The 26,315-nt window shown below is 38.8% G+C and overlaps 1 protein-coding gene across 4 annotated transcripts; it reads right to left on the reverse strand.

The window, feature by feature from the left end:
* Positions 1-625: 625 nt before the first annotated feature.
* Positions 626-25,974, reverse strand: LOC111869917 (cytochrome P450 9e2). Of its 4 annotated transcripts, none has more exons than XM_023861800.1 (8): positions 25,835-25,974; positions 20,738-21,146; positions 15,721-15,882; positions 12,144-12,340; positions 10,446-10,632; positions 9,374-9,595; positions 6,284-6,538; positions 626-2,504 (listed from the first exon to the last, which is right to left on the reverse strand). In XM_023861800.1, the coding sequence occupies exons 1-8, from the start codon at positions 25,868-25,870 to the stop codon at positions 2,335-2,337; spliced, it is 1,638 nt and encodes a 545-aa protein (XP_023717568.1). In that variant the 5' UTR covers positions 25,871-25,974; the 3' UTR covers positions 626-2,334. The 4 variants fall into 4 exon arrangements, with proteins under 4 accessions (XP_023717568.1, XP_023717565.1, XP_023717566.1 ...); XM_023861797.1 differs by having other exon boundaries at positions 9,374-9,589; positions 25,835-25,885; XM_023861798.2 differs by lacking the exon at positions 25,835-25,974 and adding an exon at positions 25,516-25,793.
* Positions 25,975-26,315: the final 341 nt, after the last annotated feature.

Genomic DNA, 26,315 nt, shown 5'->3' on the forward strand with positions numbered 1-26,315 from the left:
TAACGTGCTGACTGCGCGTTCTGATAAAGCCAACTCCATAAGCACGGATAGGATGAATCACGGCAGTCAAGGACAAACAGAGATAATTCCTCTCAGCTGATAGGTATAATCCGTGGACCCGCTAGAAGACCACACTTTTCTCGGGCCATTATCTCCGTAACCGTTCAACTTTGGACATAGGTGTTTTGGGTTATATCGGCATACTTTAACATAAGGAACACCCTCCCGAAGTTTGGCACATTCCTCCTGGGACATCCTGTATAAGCACAGACTAGTCAACATTACATACATGAAGCTGGACAGAATCATGATTTGTATGTTAGACTTGAAGCATATTTTAGAATTTTTGCTGTCCATAATGTCGATCAACAGTATATTTATGTGTGTCTCATTTAATGACATTGTCAGTAGCACAGATTATAGTGCTGTAGCACTGAATGGTATGATGATCAGTGAATAAAGAACTGGAAAGGATGCGAAAGAAAGCAGATGTGGCCTACATTAAAGTGCTACCTTCATAGTTGCCTCAAGGAACCTGAAATAACCAGGAAAACTCGCAGTCAGGATAGGCGATCTCAGGACAAGATTATAACCTGGAAAATTCCAAATTATGAAGCAGAAATGGTAACCTATAATAAACATATTATATTGTATAAACTCAACAATTGTGCTGTTGTAATCTGTAAAGTGACAAACTTTAGTGTTAATTCAGATACTCAGCACTATAACATTTTCATCTGGTACACTGTCATTGAACAAACAATGAAACACAATACCTGTAATATTCATATATACATTTGCATAACTTCATAAATATATATATATTTTTAATTATTTATTATATTTTCCTTATTGTCAGCTGTCTTGTTTTAAAAATAGAACATAATCTATTTATAGAAGTACTGGAATTCATGTTGATCATTAGCATAGGCCACAAGGAAGCTTGGCAAAGCAGTGTGTTAATTGATAAGGGCATCAACAGGATTTCTCTCCAAAGGAGAGTAGCCTGACAACTTGATTACATACTTACATGCAAGCTATTTAAAAATACTTTTCTGCATGGCCCCTGAGTTGTATGTCTCTATATTCATACATTAATTACACCAAAAACAATCGTTGGTATTAATGTTTTGGTACACTCCTTACATTCAATTCTGACTGGTGTGGGGATATTTTTGGTCATCCCTTCACTGGGTCAGCATCTATGTTAGTTGAGATGCATTATTCTATATAAACATTTTTATGATATTGATATGAACATTGGTTGATTACAATACAAGCTTTCTATGTTGTATCATACTTTAATAAAATAAAATCTTAACTAATGTAATCTGACTCATGAACTCTTTAAACAATCACATGGAAAAATTTTATCATTTCATCTCCATCTCTTCATTCGACACATATAATGTTCCTGTATATCATCTGACAGTTCTGTCCACGTTTTTAGACCTGGTGGTTCTCAAGAGACTGGGCAATGGATTTGGGTGATTCCACTAACTCAGAATGCAGAGAGAATGTGGATTAACAGTGTCTCACCCTTCCTCACCCCCATGATGAAGCTGCAAACACTGCCTCACTATTTCTTGCCATATTTCTCCATGTCTAAACACATGGCCTGTACATAACTTTGCAGTTCACAGAGCATCAACAACATCTTAACTTCATACTGAAATTTTACAATCTGCTCTTGAATCCTGGGGAATGTACCTTGCTCAAATATACTTATCTGTTGGTAAAAAATATTTTTCTCATCAATTTTGTAGTAATAAATAATTTCTTTTTCTCCTCCCCTGTTCCTGTTGTTCTTGATTTGTTTTCATTTTGTAGCAGTCTACACACAGAGGGTCTCAAATTTTTCCTACATACCACAATTTTCCTTCTAATTTTTTTTTTCCCAGCCCTCATATTGATGTTTTCAGTACTTGAATAAACCGCATCTTTCTGGATTGTTACATACATTTCATTCTTTCAAATTTTAATTCTAATACCCTTCTCAATACCCTTGTTCCATGCATTATTTTTACATGGCCAAAATATTCCAATGGTTTCCCTCCCAAATCTTTTAATAAATTCTTAATTATAACTTCTTCTCTAAAAATTTCATTTCTAATTCTTTCCTTTCTTATTCTTCTTCTCTCTCAATACTGTTCAAATATTTCATAATCACTGCCTGAACTTTACTTCTGTTTCTCACTGTATGGCTTCATCCTTCAGTGTTACATACAAAATATAAGTTCAAACTATTACGAATATTATGATACAAATATTAGAGTATATGTTGTATGTAAGTAGCACACATTTTCTATGCACAAACATAATATAGTACACAGTTTAAGTGATCCTCTTCTCTAGACCCAACCAGAAACCACCTTCTGCAGTTACATTGAAACCCTTCTGTATTACTTTGATAGGAATTGGTGTCTTAGAAATCACTTTCACGCTGAAACGTGACAGCAGGTGTGCCAACAATGATTTGGTTTCCATGAGAGCAAATCTGTTGCCTGGAACACAAAATCCATATATCCATAAACACCTAAGGCTAATTCTTCAATAAGGATCCTTATTGTGCACGTGAGTGTTTTAAATGCATACAGTGAGTCCTTCAGTTAAAATTTTAAATATTCAGATAATGAAATTTAAAACTTAGAGATTAAATATTAAAACATAAAAATTAAAATTATACTAATATTGAAATGAAGTATTTTGCGACAAATTTCTTTAAACAGGTTGTGTGCTCTTCACCTTATTATCGTCTTGCGGTGCTTATGCACGTTATTCTGTATGTCACGCAACAAGTTGTTTATTTGGAGTGATGCATATTAGATTTTCTTATGATGATATGTGTATGGCTGTTCCCTGTGTTGATGTTGTCACTATGTTGTAGAAGCAGTATAGACCAAACCGCTACAACATAGCAACAATATCAACACAATGAGCAGCCTCTCCAGTGAGCTGTTAATAAAATAAGCACAGAGGAAAAATAATTATTTACAAAAAATTTGTAGACACCTAAGCTACTTCTCAGTGTAGTCACCACCAGAATTTAGGCACCTGTTGTATCAGGGAATAAGTTTCTGTATGCTTGTGTCAAAGAAGTCTGCCGCCTGTAAGTTGAGCCATGTTTTGACACTTTCCATCAACTCCTTGTTATTCTTGAAGGGCTGTGATGCCAACCAGTTCTTCAGGTAGGTACAAATAAACTGGTGGTGGTCGCTCAGAGCGGGATCATGGCTCTAAGGAGGGTGGTCAAATAACTCCCAGTTGAAATGCTCCAACGGCCCTCGAGTGAAAGCAGCTGCATGCAGACACTCATTGTCATGAAGAACCACTGTACCAAATGTCAGAATTCAACGCCATTTGTTCTGAATGGAACTACGAATTTTCTTAGTGTTTTGCTGTACATTTCTGTCATTACTGTGGTCCCTCATTGCATTAATTCCACTATCAGAATTCCTTTCCTGTCACAGAAAACAGCTGCCGGCAGCTTTCTGGAAGACGACGATTATTTAAACTTTTTTCGGCTTGTTTGGTGAATGTGTGTACATCAACTGCTTTGACTGCACTTTGGTTTCAACATTTATAAATGAAACCCAGTTATAATCATCTGTTACTCATACAATGTGATTGAGAAATTCATTACCATCTTTATGGTAGCGCTCTAAAAAAATCAAAGTAAAAGCCATTCTCTGCATTTTGTGTGCACACTTGAGTACTTATGGAACACACCTTGCGCAAGACTAGTGATAATCACGTAGAGAAAGTGCATGAAATTTGAGGATATTCACATAAAAGTTCTGAAATTGTGAAGGGCTGTCTCTCACTTTTTTTGGTCAACATTTTCAATACGATCATCACTCACAATAGATGGCCAGCTGAACAATTCGCTCTTCATCATGAACATTTGTTAGCCCATCTTTGAACATTCTGTACCATAGAGTTCCTTCACTCGTTATATTTTTGCCGTAAACCTTGCGTAATTCATGATTGATTTCAGCAGCACTGAAGTTCTTAGCATGAAGAAAGCGAATAACTGCACGAATTTCGGAGCTGGCAGGATTATCAATTGCAGAACACATTATAACTCACACTGTAGAAACAAGACCTTACACTACGGACCAGTTACGTGATGGTTTACAAGGCAATGAATCATTTGACGCTACTTTTCCTGCACGAGCTCTCTCCCATTTCTATATTAGTTGTCTGAAACAAACGGAAGTTACTTTCCGAATAGCATTCATATTTTATGTCTTTGTTGGTCATCCTACAGTATTCTGGACAGAAGTCTCAGCACAACCAACTGCATTCTGCACATGTCACAGCAGGAAATAGCCATCATCATAAATAAAAACTAAACTCCGTGGCTTTTAGTCCGCACGATAAGTATACCGACCAACCGAGCGACCGCCGCTTATCGGCGAAGTTAGTGCCAACTTTTGTGGATAGAGGGTGTTGCGTGGTCAGCGCGACGGATTACCACAGCCGTTAATCTCAGTTTTCTAGACCGGAGATGCTACTTTTCCATTCAAGTAGCACCTCAATTATCCTGAGCCTGAGTGGACTCCGTTCCAGACACACTCATCATCAGTAATCTGTCAAGACGACAGGTCCACAGTCTCTTCCAAAACAATTCCTCCATTTAATGCGATCTAGAGCTTTCTCCTTCAAATGACAGTATCCTCTTCTGTCCCCAAGGTCATCCAGCATCTCCTTACGTCTTCTTGTCACTTCTATCCGCCCATCTATCTTTCCTTCGATAACTTCTTTTAGAAGGCAGTTTCTGCATAAAACCCAGATACATTACTTATCAGAAAATCTGGTAGCGCCGGGAATCGAACCCGGGACCTATGACCACTAGATCACATAGGCAGAAACAAAAATAACTCAGAATATCGCTACTTATTGTTCCAGACCAACAATACATCTCCATGCCAAGTAACAACTATCACACAACTTACACTCAACTATACATCCAGGATTCATTACTTCTACGAGACACAATACCAATGACTACAGTTGGCATATTAAGTCACATCCCCACCATACACCATCATTCACCAGTACAGTAGTAAAATATACCTTATGCATCCCCATAGAGCCTATTATACATACAATGCTTCAAATTAAGCATACTAAGCTATCAATAAATTACGCATTATTCTTGTCACTTCACTGTATATACTGTAACGTGTTTAGTCACTGAAGACGCCGTTCGGATTGTTAATTGGTTTATTTAACAATCTACAAGTATCAGCTACAATTAATTATAACACTGCTGCGGGGTTTCACACTTTATAACCCTAATCGCAATAATCTGTTACCGCTGTTGCGGGGTTTCACACTTTATAACCCTATTCGCAATAATAAATTCACTCTGTCATCAGTAGTCTACATGTATTAATCACGATACGGGAGCTATACAAGTGTCCCTGTATCACACACTCCCAATTACACAATTACACACACGTCCGGTTCTTCTTACCGCGACTTCTTCTATACTCCAACTGTGTCACTCCTGATCACACACTAACTCTCGCTTGCTGCTCAGCCAGCTTTTATTCCGTTCACTGTTGTCTGTTGCCCGTGTCAACAGCGGCGTTGCGTGCCACGTTGCAGTGCAGGGTGGAGGGGGCACAGCGCTGACTCACCTGCCACGTCACCGCAGCCAGAGCTGCCACATCGCTGCTGGGGGAGGGAGGGGGTGTCCTCCATTCCGCAACATGTCACACTACATACCCTTCCTAAGTCACGCCTCACAATATACATCATCCACCTTACGCTAACCATTTTAACAAACTAAGAAAATCATTAAAATTTATGTTTCTTTTTATTCTATCACTTAACACAAGAATTTATTAAGACAATTTTTGTTCTAACTCGGAATTTCGATAATAATATATTATATTTATTTATTTACAAACTACCTGATGATGTCAATGCAATCAAAACATGCAGTGGCTGAATGAGACAATAAAATTTAACGAGGCACTGATTTTTTTTTTTAATTTTAATTGTTCTATTAAAGTTTAATTTACTTCATTGTTGTGTTTACACAACCAACATTTGCATAAGCCTACATATGTAATTTCAGAGAAGAGTGAAAAATTGAAAGAACCAGCAGCAGCTGAAAAGTTCAGCTATAAAACTTCTGAAAATCAAAACAGAATTAATATCCAATCCTTGAGTTGAATGAAAAACAAGAAGACCTGAATCTCATTTCACGTTTTCTTACTAATATAAATGCTAATGAAGAAGTGAGGAACTAATCATAAATATTACTCACCAATGCAGCTTCTTGGGCCTAATCCAAAAGGTATGTATGTCATTGGGTTGATGTTGTGCTTATTGTCATCACTGAATCGTTCCGGATCAAAGCGCTCAGGGTCAGGAAAGTAGTTGGGGTCATGCTGCAGCCCATAGACAGGGATCATAATGTCGTCTCCAGGACGCAATTCCAGTGGAGGGTCAGATTTCAGTGTGTAGTTTTTAACACAAACTCGTCCCACAGCTGCTGCTGGTGGGTACAGGCGTAGTGTTTCTGTGAATATTAATTTAAATACATTATCATTTATGGATTAAACATACTGACTAATGTCTCAGGTTCTGTGAACGTGGAATGCTATCTGTCAGTATGGAATCAAAGACCTTAATATGTGTTTTGTGTAAGTCTGCCCGTACTGAATTCTTTATTTGGCTCTGTGAATATAAAGAGAAAGCAAATTATCTCTAATAAACATAAAATGAATACATAAAATGATGCTTTCTTAATGGCTGCACCACAGCATCATTCCATACCCATTTATCACAGCCCTCTGAAATATGTGACAGCCCTGATGAGGCAGCACATTATCACGTTCTCGATTTCTAAGTTGCGGACATCATCTTTGACACAGTACTTGGCTTGATGTAAAGTGCCATCATTAAGTTTCATATGTGTCTGAATTTTACCTACTATCTTCTGTTTATATAATTTCAGTGTGACTGTGCTTCCTCAAATTTAACTTACGTGGAAAATTCCTGATACAAACACGAAAGAAACAAATCTCTTCAATTACTAAATATAGCAGGAATTTCTGATTGAGATTTGGGTCTGAAAACAAGGCTTATGCATTGTGCAATATTGTGGTGAAAGGAGATGTTCCTTCCTGTGGCGCTACAGCCCCAATTTGGGCCTAGGGCTACCTCCATGAAACTCTCCATTTCACTTCGGTTTACTGGATCTTACACTTATGGTAGGACTCCTTGGGTGAGTGATCAGCTCGTCGCAAACCTCTACCTGTAGACAAACACAGAAAAACCCACACAAACATCCATGCCCTGAGTGGGATTCGAATCCACGATCCTGGCTTCCGAACGAACGAAGACAGTCCATGCCTTAGACCGCTTGGCTACCGTGACCTGCGAAAGGAGATGTTTTCTTTCTTGTTCTTTTCCGTGGACTGAGTTTTGGATATATTTTCTTTCGCTTCGGAGGGCACTGACCCCTCCAAAGTGTCCTCTCACCCACTTTCTGCAATCTGATGGAAATCCAGACTGCTCGCTTCATGGCTTCCAGCTTGAGTCTGCCTGACGATACTGTCGAATGTCCTCTTGTTTTCCTAGATGTAGCTGCAGTCTTACACGCCCCAGTTCTTCATTCCACTGTTGCATTCCGGGCCCATCCGTCGTCTGTTCTCGACCCTCGCTCCTTTATGACCGTGTCCCTTACACTGTGCCAGAACGGCATGGAGAGTTATCAGTCTGCAGGCAGTGGTCAATTTCTTCCGGGACACATCAGCGCCGTGTCAGCTTCTTCACCTGTCGGTGACGCCCTACGGTTAGATGCCAGTCCCCATATCTGTCCTCCAGTGCTCCAACAGTTTCCACTGCAGCCTCCTCCTTAGGGACTTCCTGATGCTCTAACTCGGACTCTATCCAAATCCGTGACTTATGTCTTTTCCAGACTGACCTCCACTGTGGCCTCTATCTTTTCTTGGCCGGCTTTCATTATCACCATCAACTCCTTGTGGTCAGTGTACATTTCTTCTTTCAGGAGTTCCTGGCCGACTTTCATTTCCTTTAGGTTAGCGTCCATATTTCTTGGTTGGTTCTCATTTCCTTGTGGTTGGTTCTTATTTCAGCCAGCAGGCATACCATAATTTGTTTCATCTCCATAGTGTGGCGATATACTTTCTTACTGTGGTCTCCATTCCAACCACTTCCGACACCAGTTGTCATGTGTATGAGTGACTACAAATGGGGTTTGGCTTGGTAACTGGATCTACTGAACACTTACAGAACGTAACTACAAGTAACTATAGCGCCATCATTAATTCACACTCTGCAGTTCACTACAGCACACACTTAAGTATTTCCAGGCTGTTCTGTGTATATTGATTGTCTGGTAGCGGCTTCCAACAGCAGACATTACCCTTCCTCTTGTTTCCTGAACTGTCCCCATGCGCCACCTACCAGCTTCTAACAGCAACAGCTCAAAAAGGACTGAATGGCAGCAGTACTCTCTCACTCAATCACTCACTCCACTGTGCTGCACTGCATTGCACTAACTGAACTCAACTACGGTGGTCAAGTGATATAGCCTTGGAGCAGACCACACAGAAAACACCGCTTCCAATAGTACTTCCACTGCTGCATGAGGGCCGCTGCTTATCAATGGCTCTAGTACTGTTTCATATTTACGAGTGTTGCCTAGCAGTAACTGTTGACGTGTTGTTTGTTTCACAGTCGTTGCCTAGCAACGGATCTACATGCCACAATATATGCCAACACTAGCAATTGGTTTCTCCTATAGAGTATTTTTATGTATGACTTTCAGTAACTTACTAACATTAGATTAGCATCTGGATTGCACGGACAACATAATGACAAAGTGACAAATATTATGAGCAGTAGTGCCCACTTAAAACTAATTACACATGAGATTATGTGGATAAACTTCAGGCTTCAGCAGACTACAGATAATCTTTATTTCAGGCACTAATCTTTTCTAGTACTTTGAAAATCAGTTCTAAACTTAAAGAAAGTATAAGTTACTGGGGGCAAGAACAAATCAAAATCAAATGTTTTCACAAACACACCTGTCATACATGTCTTGTAAAAATTTCTGAAATCCACTGACAGGAAGCTTGCTAATGGATATAATCACAACATTGTGGATGGAATACACAGAAATACTGAAGAGTAAAGGAAACAGTGCAACAGGAGATCACTGTGCTCTGGAACATTATGCCAAGCAGTTTCGTAAAGCACAGCATCATGTCCCAGCAGATGGTGACTTTCATATTCACAGCTGTGATAAACTCAAATATCACGAAGCAGAGATAAGCATATATGAGTATTTAGTTTCTATGAATAAACAATTGCATATTCTCACCTGACACGACCATGTCGAGGTACTTCATGCTGTGGACCATCTCATACGTAAATTTCCCATCATGCTTTTTCAGTGTTTTGTCAATCTCCTCCTGCAACCGAGTTTGTACATCTGGATGTATGGCCAGCAGATAAGAGACAAAGCTCATAAGTGTGGAAGATGTGTCAAATCCAGCCAAGAAGAACTGGAGGGATTGAGCTATGATGTCTTCATCATCTAATTGTGTGACAAGAAGTATCATGTTTTGAAAGCTGCTAACTGAATTTACAATTCAGATTTGTCCTCAATGATTACATAAAATGATAAAATAAATGAAAGTAGCATAACAGCCAAACAGGTATTCCAACTTGCTAAAATTGTATATCCACCAAAAACAGCACCATCACCAATGACAATGATGATGACAACAAAGATAAGAGTAGCAGCAGCACCAGCAAAAGTACATATGCAGATAAAATTAATCTGGGTATACTAGTCATACGAATATATACATATAAGTAACATAACTCCACATGGAACTGGCTACAGAAATCAAACAAGAGGGGCAACTGAAACAGGTACATTTAGTCCATGTCTGTCCCGAGTACAAGCATATACTCTCAAAGACTCATCAATGAACTAGAAAACTTAAAACTGTAATACAGTATACAATTAACTGTCACTATCAATAGAGCGCACACATATCATGTAACAGGAGATTCATGAATGCTTTTAACAACTGTATATTTACAGATAAGAGTACTTTAATGAGTCAATTACTGTTCAAATCTTTTGTCACTTTATGAAATATGGTATGAGATAACATAAATGATTATTTATGATCGATGGATGGATGGCTGGTTACATTTGTGGATGAACACCATGGATGGATAGACAAAAGGATGGATAATGGTGATGATTATGACAACGGTGGCAGTAGTGGTGATAATTATGATCATAGGTGGATGGGTCCTCTCAGTGTGACTGGAAGGCTATCAAGAGCATTTCTGAAGTATTTTTATGACATCACTGGAAAGCAGTAGAGTATGGAACTGTCCAACTGAACACATGAGATCAAAGTGCTGCAGCTTACTTATCTTGGCACCCTTCTGACCCTCTGCAGAGTCCTCTTCATGTAGAGTTCCCTTCTTAGCCTGGATCAGCAAGTGCAACAGGTCTGGTCTGATGATGCCTTCTCGTTCTCGTGTGGCAACTGTGTCAAGTACCAATGTCTTGAAGAATTGTGTGATCTTCCCTGGTATGAGGTTAATGCCCAAAAACTGAACAGAAAACATTCATCATAGTCAAACAATGTACCATTTTTATTTGTAATTTTGTACAACAACATTAAAGTTGTAAATTTTTTAATATAATTAAGACTGTTCTAACTGACCAATTAATTTGTTGTCATAATTAAATGGATGATTTTGTTTTTTGGTTGATTAACAAAACGTTGTCATTTCCTGTTGGGGAACAGAAGGAGAGAATTTTTCTACTGAATTTCTGCCAAACTTTATGTCAATTATTAGAGAACCTGTATTAATTATGGCAATACTGCCTTGACAAAGTGGTACCACACTTTCTGGTACACACTTACCAATGCTTCAAAGGGACCTACTGTCTCCAGAGTAGAAGGATCAGGTTCATCTGAAATACTGATAACGACCAACTATGCAGAACTCGAGGTTCCCATGATGATGCCTATGAATTGTACCACCTTCTAGAATAATAAGCCATCTATTCTAACAGGAGATTACCAATGATTTGAAGAAATGATCTGACAGTATTTTCTGCCTTCTGGTTGCATGTCGGCTCATTTTTGACCCTGAAGATGGACGCAGTACGTTTCTCCAAAACTCTGGTATATCTCTACCATATTACATGGCATCATATCACCTCAGTGAACAACCAGATGACATGTTCAAAGCCGCTGCCATGAGAATCATAAATCACACACACTGCATTAATAACTTCAAAGAAATAAACTCTGTTAAAATATAAGCAGAAGAAGCAAACACACCATCCTGTCATTAGATGACATTATATATCAGTTAAATTCATTACACATCCCACAACCTCCTCATATATGGTCACTATTTTTCTTCAAAACTACTGCTTTCTAAAAATCATCCAACCAAACTTCAGTAGGCATTTCTTGTTACCTCCACTTGACCTAGTTACACTAGAAAGTTGGGCAAATCAGTAGGTTCAGATTATGTAAAATTCTGCTTCCCGTTTCATATTTGTTCATTTGTCTTGGTCCAACATTTTTCCTTAGAAAATTTTTCTCAGATATATGTAATATTCATTCTTCTTTAACTCAACATTGTTCTAAACCTTATTCCACGTTATGACACTATTATGGAACCATCCATGGAGAAATTTTGAAAAATATGTGGTACCTGTACCTTGCAATATGACACTAGAATAGAACAATCTATGAAGAACTGCTGAAGCCAAGTGTGGAACATGTACACAATGCTGTGGCCAATTGAGTGTCTCAAACTGCAAATAACTTGTCGTTAAACTGGACAAGATTACCCTGCCATAGTATATTATACTCAAATATAAATAGATATAGACAGACAGCAACTGATACTGTTTACCCAATTAAAGCAGGGAGAAATAATATGCACCACATGCTGCACCAATAAATATGTCTACAGTTTAGCCACACAAAGCATTTATGTGTCTCTGAGGAAGGAACTGAGTTTGATATATTACTTCCAACAACTTAATGCTTCAAGGGGTTAATATACACATAGCATGTCTCTGGATAAACAGTCCTGACCTTCATGACCTTTGGTATTGACAAGAAGATTAACCATTTGATTGCACCAAAACTGGTGGCATCTTGCCCCATCATATAGAATTCATTTGTTGGATGTTTTAGGGAATCAACTTTAAGCCCAAATGCTGTTGTGGCAATGACATCATTTGTGTATCGGGCATACAATTCCTTTACTTCCAGCACCAACAAATCGCCATCTGAAAATACATAAACAACAGCATAAATCTGACGTTTCCTAATACACCTTATTTCATGGCACAACACTTAGATTTTGCTGTGAAATTAAGTGTGTTTCAAGGTTTATTTTAAGGTTCTCCACATATGACTGTACAGTAGTACCAATGTAACAGTGTTCAAACTGTGGAACACAAGTTCTACCAAGTCTCATGCTGTACCAAATAATGTATGTCACATAATTGGATTGGCTGCTCATACACATGCTCATTATGCATGTACTACAATTTCAAAAGTTATGGACAAACCTATTTCTGACCCATACCAGCCATCTAAACAGACTATTTATGGGTATCATAACATTTTCAACATATAATGTTAAAGGCAAGGGTAATGTCACCATTCAGCACAGGCATAATACCACAAAGGTCACTAATACAGGTGCAGCTTCATACATCCAGAATTTCTGTCTGGATGAGAATGGGTTACCACCTTCACACTATTAACAACTATAAAATTTGCTGGTGTCCAATTTCAAGGGGAATACTCGAGCTCTGTGGCACACAAAACATAACTGTCCTGAAGAGAAAATCTATTAAGCTGAGCAAACATTTCGAGTGCTTCAGAGGCTAATAGCCACTTAGCTAGCCATGAAATTCCCATCATTTTATGCAATCAGGAGATTCATTACCATGTTTATTTCTTTGAGACCCATATTTTTATTTTCTTCAAGTGGAGAAGTGGGAAGACACCTGCTCAGTTGGAACTGTTACAAAATGCTAGTATCATACATTAGAACTGTAAGTGTTGAAAAATATCTCAAACTAGCCATGAACCATCTATCACAGAAGCACAATAGATCAGTGTTGATTGTGGTGCAAGGGCCAAACTGCTATGGCCCACCCTTACACATACATCTATCACAATGGCTCTGCAGAGCAGACTTTTTTTTTCTGAAGCAAAGACCCACTGCGTACATTTCTCACAACTGTAGTTTAGATCCTCCATCTGATCTGTTTCTTAAAAACAGTGTTCTGTTATTTCATCCATCTGCCAAGTTATTTCCTCTTATTATCATACCCTTTTGGGAACCTCATTTGAGATGGTTTGAAGTTAAATGCGAACAGTTATTGAAAATTTTAGAAGTTTTATACGGCTGGTCATGGAGCGGAGCCCAGATGGCGATGCTCTGATTTTACCATATTTGAACTGTTTTCAGACACAGAATTTCAATCTGTCTATCATACATCATATTCATGAGACTGGGATTTTTTTTTAACCATGTTAATGGAGTTTTCTTCACCAGCGATCTAAATGTTCTGTATGAGGAATCCACGTAAACTCAAACATCTCTGTGAAGGAATCTCCTCTGTTGGCATGCAACTAGTTTATCAACATAGCCTCATCACCCTTCATAGAGTGCATTTTCTTCAATGCACTTACCACACAAGGTCTGACGTGAACATCAGCACTTCTAGACCTCAGAAATCAATTTTGCCACCTTCTTGAGCAAACTGATATCCACTTGGCATGTATGATTCTCAACAGACCTTTAACAATTCCACCTTGGCATAACACATGCCTGACCTACAACTTTCATTTGCTCATTTCATGAAAGGTGCACTTTAATATCGTCAATATTTCAAGGAACTCCTTTCTGAGTATCCAGAATATATGGTTATGTACACTGATAGCTTGACGGGTTCCAGGTTCAGGAAGGTGTAAGAGACCATGCATCATCTCACTGCCTCCATTACCTTAATAGTGTAGACACAGCCAAACCCTATGCCATATACAGATTTCTTCCTTTCAATTAACACACCTCAGCTTTTTGATTTTCTTTGTGTCTTTCAAGTTCTCCATGTACACATACAAGATCACCTAGTTCTTACAGAGATTTTTCATCCAATTTCTTTATGTGAATAAGTCTGGAAAGTCAGCTGTGTTCTGCTCAATACCTGGTCATCTGGGCATACCTGATAATGAGACCACTGAGCAGTAGGTAGCCAGGGAAGCTGACTTGTATGGGGACGTGTCATTAGAAAGAGTGTGGGGCAATTATGTTTGCTATAGAACCCCAGTAATATTAAATTCTGACTTTTATGAGCTTTGGTCCAAGGATGGAAACTGGCCTAAAATTTTGTCACTGTGTGTGTCTGTGTATTTCCCCTTAATGTTGTCAGATGGTCTGGAATTTCATCTGTTCCCAATTCTTATGTACCAGAATAAGCCCTGCAAGGTAAAGTAGTCCCTGTGCTCAACTAATTAAGCACCACGCCATGAAGACATATGGGGGAGTTGATGTATAGATCCACATTTTCTTGACTTCAGCAGTAGTTGGAGATGAGTAGTCAGCTTAATTCCCCGGCCGCTTTACACCCAGGGGAACAGTCCCTGGTACCCACTGGAATGGAGGCTGGGAAGGCCCCATAACCAGTCTGGACATCATTGAAAAAATTCTTGAGCCTACCAGGACTCAAATTCCGAATCATTCTGTCATCCAGCCCACAAGGCAGTCGCTATACCAACTGAGCTATCCCAGCTCCATATCACATCTGTAGCCTACATTCTTCTTAACGCAGAGACAAGATTTCAGGTCCATCAAATCATTTATTATTACATTTACATTACAAAAATTTAGAAGAGCCGGGACAGTGTAGTCAGTACAGCGAGTGGCCACAGAGCAGACAACCAAGAGGTCAGAGTTCAAGTCCCGGTAGGGTCAATAATTTTCTCTTTTCCACGTCGATCAGACCGGCTCTGGAGTCCATCCTACATTCTATCGAATGGGTACCGGGGGTAAAGCGGCAGGGGCGTGAAGCTGACCACTCACCTCCAGCTAGTCCCGAGGTCAAAAAATGTGGATGCATATTTCCCCTGTACTCCTTCATGGTGTATTGTTTAATTAGTTAAGAAGAGAGATAACTTTCCCTTTATTATAATCATTTATTATTCTAAAATTTTATAATTTATCAACTTACTTTCAATAATAGAAAAATGGCTTATAAATTTTTGTTGTGTGTCTGTGTGTTCCTATAATGGGGTCAGAAGAGCCATATAGAAGAAATGGTTGGAATTTCCTAGCTTATAAATTTTTAGGCACTAGATTAAACCGAGATGATGTGAACTGGCTCCAGTACACACCTGCTGCATAGGCTCTTTTCACCACAGAGGCACAATTTCACGTCAAGGAAATCATGCAGCAGGCTTTCCTGCTGCAGCTCTCCCATGCGAGTCATCATTTCATTAATGTCTGTACACATCTATCACCAACCCATAAGTCCAACAAGCATGGCCAGCCAGTATATCATTACAACTGGCCCGTTGGCCTGTTTACAGTAAAATTTCTTCATACTAAATTTCATTTATTTGACACTAATTATGAAAGTGCTAATGTGTTTACCTCTTTTGATTTTGTAGCCGGTTTCTAGTGGCTGTTGATAGCTCTGTTCCAGGAAGTCTAGCAGCTGCTCACTGCATTCATTCACCAACACAAACATGGTCTTCATCTTGCTGGATGTGAAAGCAGGACTTACTGTGGCCCGCATGTCTCTCCAGCGCTGGCCTATGCCACATACAACAGTGGTTCAGAAAACTTTCCAGACTGAGGCTTGCTTAATGTGAACACAAGTGTCCAAGCGCCTTATGCTCCTGCCACCTATTAAAACTACTTAAAGTGTAATTTAGCAATTTCAAAGCAACTTCTAATTAACCTTAATGATGTCTACTAAGTACCTCTTCTACTAGCACTTTAAAACTCTAAGTTAATCTAAATAATATTTAGCAGTTCATTTCTTACCTGGGTATCCATTATGAGTGGCTGTTTACAGAAATAATCGTTATTGATTGCAGAATCATGAAGTTTTCTCTGTCCTTAATTAAATACGAACCATGTCACAAAGTTTGTTCTCACTCAGTTGAAAAATACTGGTATAAACACGCCATATGTTTGCATGTACTATACGTTTTGTCCTATTGTGGTCATCATCAGGTACAAACAGCCTTTACAATCACCCTTCTATCTACTATAGCTCTCCACAACGGTCAGTGTTCACATACAGAAAGTGCATTTTACAGGTATATTGTTTATGTATACCCTTATGTTATGGAATGTATTAAACTTAAATATAATTCTTTATTTAAATATTATAATTGGAATAAAAATTAAAATCAGGTTAGCTATTAAAAGGTGTACTCATATATATATATATAAACTAACTCCATGGAGATGAGCCCTTCTTGAGAAGTCGACAGTATTGCAGCTACTCCAGAATTTCCCAACAACTTATGTAACCTGAAGGTTCAGTACCGTGTTCACAAGATATCTTCACTGGTCACTTTCCTGAGCAAGATCAATCCAGTCCATGCCACCCCATCCTATCTCCCTACAATCCACTTTAATATTATCCACCCATCTATGTCTTGGCTTTCCTAGTAGCTTATCTCCTTCTGGCTTTTCAACTAAGATCTTTAATGCATTCCTCTTCACCCCATTCATGCTATATGCCCTGTCCATCTCATCCCATTCACTTGGTCATTCTAATTATACTTGGTGAAGAGTATAAGTTATGAAGCTCCTCATTATGCAGTTTTCTCCAACCTCCCATCACTTCATCCCTCTTCAGTCCAAATATTCTCCTGATCAACCTGTTTTCAAACACCCTCAGTCTACATATCTCCCTTAATGTCAGAGACCAAGTTTCACACCAATACAGGACCACAGGCAAAATTACATTTTTATGTATTCTAATTTATAAGTTTTTAGACATCAGACAAGGTGAAAGGTTCTGGACTGAATGGTAGCAAGCATTCCCTTAATTCAATCTCCTCTTAAATTTCTCCTTAATCAAATTTTGATTTGTTAGTGTCGTTCCACAATATCTGAGTTGTACGACATTTTCAATGGATGTATTAGCTACTTTTATGTCAAGATTTTGCCCTGCGTTCAGTTGATAAGACAGTAACAGATACTCAGTTTCTCTGCGTTTCCTTTGACACCAACCTCCTTACTAGCATCAATTAAAGTTTATCTGTTTCTTTGTGGTATCTATGTTATCCGCCAGTAGATTCATATCATCAACATAGACCAGCAACTGATGTATCCCATTTAAATTTCAGACCCACCTGATTCTCCTGGACCTTCCTAATGGCATAAGCTAGTACAAAGTTAACAGTCAGTGGTGATAAAGCATCTTCTTGTTTTAGGTCATTTTGGATAGAAAAATTATTAGATAAATATCTACCTATATGGACTTTACATTTATACAGCCTACCTAGTTTCATGGTACACCAAACTCTATGAGAATACTGCACAGGACTTCCCTCATAACAGAATCATAGACTACCTTGAAGTCGAATGAATAGCTGATGTACTCTTATATTGTACTCCCATTTTTTCTCCAGTATCTGATGAATGCAAAAGATATGATCAGTAGTTGATCTGTTTCGCCAAAACGCACAATGACGACAATCCTCAATAAAATCATCTATGTATGGACTTAAACTTGAGAGCAGAATATTGGATACAATTGTGTATGAAGTTGCTAGCAGTGATATCCCATGATAATTACTACAGTCAATCTTTATTACCCTTCTTATGAATTGATACCATAACAGACTCATTCCACTGTTCAGGCAATTGTTCTTTATACCAAAGAGACTTAATGAGTTTATGGATCTCAGACCATATTATTTCAACCTTTTTATTATATCCGTCACAGCACAACTAATATCAAGATCAGACCATTTTTGGCCCTGCTACATGTTTCGGATATTGATAGCCATCATCAGGCAAACACATGATTTACACACATATACACACTACTGAACCACAGCACCAACAAAATTGGATACAATATTATTATAATACATATATAAAAACGCTTGATGTAAAAAATACAAAAATCAAGTTATGTAAAACAGATATATGATATAAAATAATAATAAAATTCTTTTGGTGTTTTTATGAGTACATCAACGTGTCAGTCGTTGGTTTGCGATTTGTTTTTTGTTTTGTTCCCACGGACAAGTTGGAATATTCATACTTATTCCTATATAAAATTGTTGTTGTTTACATTCCCTACAGTACGGACAATACTTTGTAAGATGAGGCACTGACTAATTTTATAACTTACTTNCAGACTCATTCCACTGTTCAGGCAATTGTTCTTTATACCAAAGAGACTTAATGAGTTTATGGATCTCAGACCATATTATTTCAACCTTTTTATTATATCCGTCACAGCACAACTAATATCAAGATCAGACCATTTTTGGCCCTGCTACATGTTTCGGATATTGATAGCCATCATCAGGCAAACACATGATTTACACACATATACACACTACTGAACCACAGCACCAACAAAATTGGATACAATATTATTATAATACATATATAAAAACGCTTGATGTAAAAAATACAAAAATCAAGTTATGTAAAACAGATATATGATATAAAATAATAATAAAATTCTTTTGGTGTTTTTATGAGTACATCAACGTGTCAGTCGTTGGTTTGCGATTTGTTTTTTGTTTTGTTCCCACGGACAAGTTGGAATATTCATACTTATTCCTATATAAAATTGTTGTTGTTTACATTCCCTACAGTACGGACAATACTTTGTAAGATGAGGCACTGACTAATTTTATAACTTACTTTACTGCATCTACATTATGAGCCTCATTTCATAATTTTATATACGAGCAAGTATGAATATTGTAACTTGTCCGTAGGAACAAAACAAAAAACAAATCACAAACCAATGACTGACACGTTGATGTACTCGTAAAAACACCAACAGAATTTTATTCTTATTTTATATCATATTTGTTTTATATAACTTGATTTTTGTATTTTTTACATCAAGTGTTTATATATATATGTATTTTAATAATATTGTATCCGATCTTGTTGTTGCTGTGGTTCAGTAGTGTTTATGTGTGTGTAAATCATGTGTTTGCCTGACGATGGCTATCAATAGCTGAAACACGTAGCAGGGCCGAAAATGGTCTGATCTTGATATTAGTTGTGTTGTGATGGATATAATAAAAAGGTTGTATATTGTAACACAACAGGATGCATGAAATGGAAACCATAATATTTCACCCCTTGCTTGAACAGTTTCTACAGAAATTTGAACACTACCTGTCGATTTTTACTCCTTCAACTTTGAAACACAATTTCAACCTCCACATGAGTAAGATCAGATACTACTGGCTCAGCTATATGTATTTCTACTTGCCTAAAATCACTGACCCCATGTATATTCAATAACTGAGATAAGTGGTCCTTCCAACTATTTAAAATGTTGTGGGAACCTTATTGTACAAGCAAATCACTATTCTCACTTTTCATTAAGTCACTGCTAGATTGGGAACCTCTCTTAAGGTCATTTATTCCTCTAAACAGTTCTCTAATATTCTTGTTCTTATTGTTCATTACAAGCTCATTAACTTTTGTCTTTCAGATATTCTCTTTTTATTCCTGAAATGATCCGTAGCTTCATGTCTTATATTGTTCAGATTATCTCCATTTATTCCGCTTGGATCCTGTAGCCACTGTTGTCCTGTTGCCTATGGTCTAATAATTTTGAGCATCCTTCGTCAAATCATGGCTTATGCTACTTCAATTAAAAATAACCTAGGCCCACTTTCACTCAAATTTTGATATTCTCTAGCACTTTCCCAAGCTCTATTAATATCCATTTCACTCTAAGTTTTCAAAAGCTGCAAACCTATTTGAGATTTTAACACACTACTGCTCTTTACCCTCTATCTCCTGCAATTTCTTAAGATCAAGCCCCTTCACAAAATTCTGGGCGTTGTTTGTTTATTCACTTCCATTTTCTCTCTAACTTTTTCCGCCACCAGGTAGAGGTCAGTATCACAATCTGCTGCACTGAACGAGTGGACATCAAGTATACTTGAATGCCGTCTCCTATCTATCAAAATATAGTCAATGATATGAGTCTTTCCATCAGGAAACGTCCAAGAAAATTTACGAATATTATGATGTTGGAACCCTGTACTTTTGAAAATAATATTTTACAATTTCTCAAATTTTACTACTCTAACTCCATTTATTAATGTCCTGTAAACTCACATTCTCAATTGTTGGTTTGAAATCGTCTTTCCTACTTACTTCGGAAATGAAATCTCCTAACAAAATTTTTCATTTGGTATTTAAGGAATTTATCGAATACATGTTATAGTCGTCCCTCATATCATCATTTTTATCCTCTGTTGGGGCATGCACATTGAAGAACAATTGTGTATAGTATAGTATACTGTATAGACCATTCATATTATTGAAGTCATAATGACTATTCAGTAAGTCCATATTTCTATATATTTACATTATATATAAATTACATATATAATCTACTGACATCCTTAAGACCTGTATGTCATTCACTCACCCTTGAGAATAAAGAGCAGTTTCGACCATATCGACTCTCCGCTTTCAAAAAAATCTGTTTGGTGATCTGTGAAGTACTCGAAATCTTTCACAGCGATTGTTTTGATAAGTTCCAGATCTCTCACGTAAACAACTGGCCTCCGAAACATGAACATAATTCCAAATTGGTGGCCTTTGAATTGGTTGTAACTTTCCAGTAAATGTTCAAATAAGGACTTCTTCCCCATATATGGTGCCATACTTCCAATGAATGGAAGCGGTTTAAGGTGTGGTATATTTTGCTTTGTGAACCGGCCGTATGTGCTGGTACCCCAGAAGTACAGTACCACTCCTGCCGCCAGGACAAGTAGGGTCCAAACTAGGCATAGCCACGTCCAGTCCAGAATAGCCATCTTGTGTGCTGGGAAGACCTGTAGCAAGCAACAGACATTAAACGTTAACCCTCTCAGTCCTGCAGACATACATGCAGTATATGTATGTTATAACACTGTGTAGTCTGGTTGATCATCACCAACGTTTCGAGGAAAGCTCTGCTCCATCTTCAGGGCCAAACGTTGGTAACGCCCTTCGAGACTGCACGATATCACACATCAGAACACAGCAGTAACGACAATAATGGCCACGAGATCCTCAAATCTCGCGAAAGACTATGTTGATATGACACGTTAGCGAGAATCTAAACGCTTCTAACAATGGCTGATTCATGGTACGAACATAATTATGAACATTGTTCCTTTTGTGGGGTATATTTCATACACTCGGTGGTGAAGACTAGCCGTTTCTAACGAGCCCAACTAACACGTTCGTCTCCCTTCACTTACACCAGAAGACGGAAACTTATTGCCAGAATAGCTGTGTATATGAAATACACCCTATCCAATGGGAAATATAAAACACTGTGATGTCATGTCAGATTACGTGCATGTAATTTGGGTTCCGATAGAGACGTGTGTCTTTCTACAGTTCTTAATTTACCTTCGATAACCTTAATGTGTATATATTTACCGTCTTTCAGTGCATAGAATTTCACTTGTCACCTCACACTACATGTTTCGGCATCATTCTGCCATCTTCAGGTGTATCATTCATGTTAAACCATTGCACTGCCTGCCATCAAGTGTCCATTTATAAAATGATATAAAATGTGTGTTCGTCGTTGTTCAATAATAAAATTGATATATTAAAACTTGTTAAGATCTATCATCTTACATGTCGTATATCAAACTCGTGTGTAACGCCATTCATCCCCTATGGGAGTCGTTCTTCTTATGTTTTAATTGTGTATATACTGTGTTTTTCTTATGTGGCTGCGTGCTCAAGCGGTTAGTCGCTGGCTTCCCACCGCGGCGGCACGGGTTCGATCCCGGGTCTGGTCAAGTGGGATTTATGGTGGACAAAGTGGCGCTGGGATGGGTTTTCTTCGAGTACTTCGGTTTCCCTGCCAATCTTCTTTCCACCAAATTCTCCATCATCATAATCACCCGGGGCAGGTACAATAGGCCAATCAGTGGCCGCCGTGCCGAGTGGACCCTGCTGGACTCCACCCCCACTAAGCGAACTGGAGCTGGAACCTTCGACAAGAGCCCCCGTGTGGAGGGGGGTTAGAATACTTCCGCCGTTGCCTTGCGATTTGTAGAAGGCGAGGGAAAGGGAACCCGGTGCCTGGTGGCATAACTGGACCACCCTCTCAATGGGGGGGACATAAATACAGAGACCGGGTCCTTCAGGTTGGGGGCTGGACGCAAGGCTTACGACTTCGCTCTGTAACGCCGAGGGCACACCAATGAAACTGAAAACCGCAACTGCCGAAAAAAATCGCCGATTTCAGGCAGGCAACTGGTTTCCAGATTAGCAGACGCACACTGAGGGAACTTATGTTTGAGTAGTTGCTCACGTCATCTTAAGTGTGAGTTCGTCCGACGTAATGCATGATTGTATTGTTCAATTTCGTACACTTACCTTCTGCAATAAATATAATAACACCGATCCTGTCATAATATGACAGCAGTTGAGACCAGCTGAGACGGCGTGAGAAGAGAGGACGGCCATATGGAAAATATTGCGATGTTAATTAATTCGTCTCAATTAAGGTCAATTTATTTTAATCGGCAAATAACGCGTTCACACGCGATACCAAATTTTGACATTCAGTGCAACAATTCTAGCAAGACAGAAAACACCTGATGATGGCCGCATATTGCCGAAATATATAGTATGGAAGAAGGGTGGCTATATAGTAAGTTGTATTCAAGACGGAAATACATGTGAAATAAATTATATTTTTTAGGCAACAGGATGCCTAAATACAATATTAGGAAAACATTGGGTGCATCCATTATTCTCTGACAATTTAAACTGAAGGGTTTATATTATTTCGTAAGAACTTAATCTGGATCTAGACTCCGTCTCATGAGAAATTCTTTTCCAAGCCAAATCTATTTTGTTCCGCCTAGCATAATCCTAGTGGCGGTTGTCATTTATATACCTGGCTCTTGATCAATTAACTGTAGAAAAAAAAAATAGCAGCTTCGTCAACCTTTCATGCCATCTTAACAAACAAACGAATCACTGACGCGCGTAATATAACAGCTGATGCTAGAAAACCAGGCGACAACACAATTATTAGAAGACTGGCTTGCTCTGTTGCCTGGAAGTTGAGTTTCTCAGTCTCTTCGCGAGTTGCGTTGCCGTTTCCTCAATTTGCGCTGCTCAATTCACTAACAGGTGTTCAACTCATGCTGATAACAATTCTAGGAAATCGTGGTTGCGTTGCGGTTGCCTGTTTCCTTGGTGTGCCCTCGGCCTAAACCATTAGTATTGTTGCGAAATCTAACGAAGTGAAAACCGGATGCAATCTGGTTGAATTGTCTGCGGAAGGCTGTAGCTCAAAGAGGGCTGTTTCGCAAATGACGACGAAGAAAGTCGGCACTGGAAGGGTTAAGAATAAGCGTTTGGCAAATTTTGACAGCTACAGCAGTTATTTAAGTTTGATGCAAACTGCAATGATCTCCGAAATGTCAAAAATCTACCACATTATTTTCACTCGCCATTACGTACGTAATAACAAAAAGCGGTTTCGTAGGAACAATGGGCAAAATACATTTACTTTCAAGATAAGAATAAAACTACGGCCATGAAATGTACAGTTTGAAATTCTAAATCTTTCAACATCTATTTAGGCACATTTCTAGGCAAACAGAAACATATTTTGGCTTCGTGCCGTGTACTTCGTAATGGCAAGTCACGGATATTTTTATATCTTAAATCAAAACACTGGGGCCCGGAGCAACAGAATGGCTGCTCTTCACTGTGATGATGCTTAGTAATCGGTGCAAATATCACGGAAGGTCGCCGTGAAGTGGTTAGCACGCCTACGTATGGTGCAGGTGACCTGTTCGAATCACTATCTCTACACTGCCTGTAATACCCATACATCATTTTCCTCAGTCAGCCGTGGTAGGCCATCTGATAAGTCAGACACATCTCTTTTTAAACGAATTTTATTTCGGTTTTTTTTTTTAATTACGCGGTTCTCATTGCAAGTTCTTTATTTATATGGACAATTCATCCAGAATTATGCGATTTGATAAGGAAAGTATATTATTATCAAACCTCAACCCTCTACCGTGGGCATCACAAAAACCAAGCAGCAGACCATAAACGTTACGGAAACTTTGCCTCTTGAACCTCAATTGTCATGGCCTTCTGGGTCACCTGACCCAGACGCACTTCTCCCACCTCTAGTAAATCCCATCACTCCAATACCATAGCCACTAGCAAGCCATGTCAGGCAGCGTTTAACTGGAACTTAAGTAAAATTTATCATGTTATATTTTAGCGTCCTGTTGCACTGATTTAAGTCCATGATTTATTTAAACCGTCTTGCAGTGCATACACTCATCTATCTCCTTCTCTCACTCGCACTACATCTTTCGGCACAAAAATGCCATCTTCAGGTGCTTACTCAATCCACGCCAAACTAGTTCATTGCATGCCTTGTCCTCACATTAAAATAACTAAAATATATATCTATCATATACATTGACAAATGTCAANTAATTTTAATATTTTTAACGTTTGACATTTGTCAATGTACATGATAGATATATATTTTAGTTATTTTAATGTGAGGACAAGGCATGCAATGAACTAGTTTGGCGTAGATTGAGTAAGCACATGAAGATGGCATTTTTGTGCCGAAACATGTAGTGCGAGTGAGAGGAGATAGATGAGTGTATGCACTGCAAGACGGTTTAAATAAATCATGGAGTAAAATCAGTGCAACAGGACGCTAAAATATAACATGATAAATTTTACTTAAGTTCCAGTTAAACGCTGCCTGACATGGCTTGCTAGTGGCTATGGTATTGGAGTGATGGGATTTACTAGAGGTGGGAGAAGTGCGTCTGGGNAACCAGTACACGTGTTTTTTATGCACTTGGTTGCGAATGGCCCAAGATCGGTGAATCTCAGTTCATTCCATAACAGACACAAGTTCTGTAGCATCGTTACTGACAACACAAATTGGATACAGTAGGTTCCTCCGTAACGTTTATACTTATCTACCAAACTACACGGCGTCACATCCCAGAAACCCATATTCTTATTATCTGAGAACCGGGCGTAACCACGTTATTATGGATCCAGTTTAAAACAGTAAGACATGTAATGTAGTGGGGTATGTTAAGAATAATTAGCAAGTGAACGTGAAACATTTAATTGTTCTGGACACATACTCACACAAATCAGACCAAAACAACTTTTCAGAACCTTCGTTACCTTCGACACACGTCGTCGCAACCACGCCTTCCCTATGTTCCCTATCGCTGTATCACAAATTACGTCTTTCTTTTCGTCGGTTACAAGGCTATAACCCTGCCGATATTTTTGGCCGGTGTCCTTCACCGTCAGCGCATGAGAGCGAGTCTATGCTACGAACTTGCTTCGTCTGCAGAGAGAACATTCGTAGGCTGGCACTGGCAACTGGCAACTGGAACGTGGGAAAAGCACATAGTATCTACTAATAACAGCGATCCTACGCGCTCAACGTCTACCTTCTTACTGAGGCAACTAAGTGTCACTGCGCAAGCCCACCAACCTTAGGCTCGCCGACATGCGTCAGACCACTACGCATCAGAGATCCACCGGCCAAAATCCGCCGTCCCAACTGTACAGTACTGCCACCTGCTGTGGGATCGACTGAACCATATCCTCCTTTGGCGCGTTCACAACAAAATATCTAAAAAATGCGTCTGTTACTTTTTTCATGTCTATCCCGTCGGCTTCCCGTATGAATATTTTGTTGAATCTAGCTGATCGTTTGGTCGTCATCAGCAACCAGGGTATTCTCTCTCTGTGCATAAATGTTTCATACACGCGCCTTACTCTGTCCTTGAAATGAGTAATATATGTACACTCTGACGTTAGCAGCTTACTTGCGCGTTCCAACCTATCCCGAGGCAATTGTTTGTAATGTCCCACTTCCTCATGTACACACTGACCTTCATCTCCCTCCGCACAATACTGACGGCATATGCTTTACACCAAATGGAACGTCCCCAAATTTTTCCAACACAAGT

This window comes from Cryptotermes secundus, unplaced genomic scaffold (assembly GCF_002891405.2).
Source record: "Cryptotermes secundus unplaced genomic scaffold, Csec_1.0 scaffold842, whole genome shotgun sequence".
NCBI lineage: Eukaryota > Metazoa > Arthropoda > Insecta > Blattodea > Kalotermitidae > Cryptotermes > Cryptotermes secundus.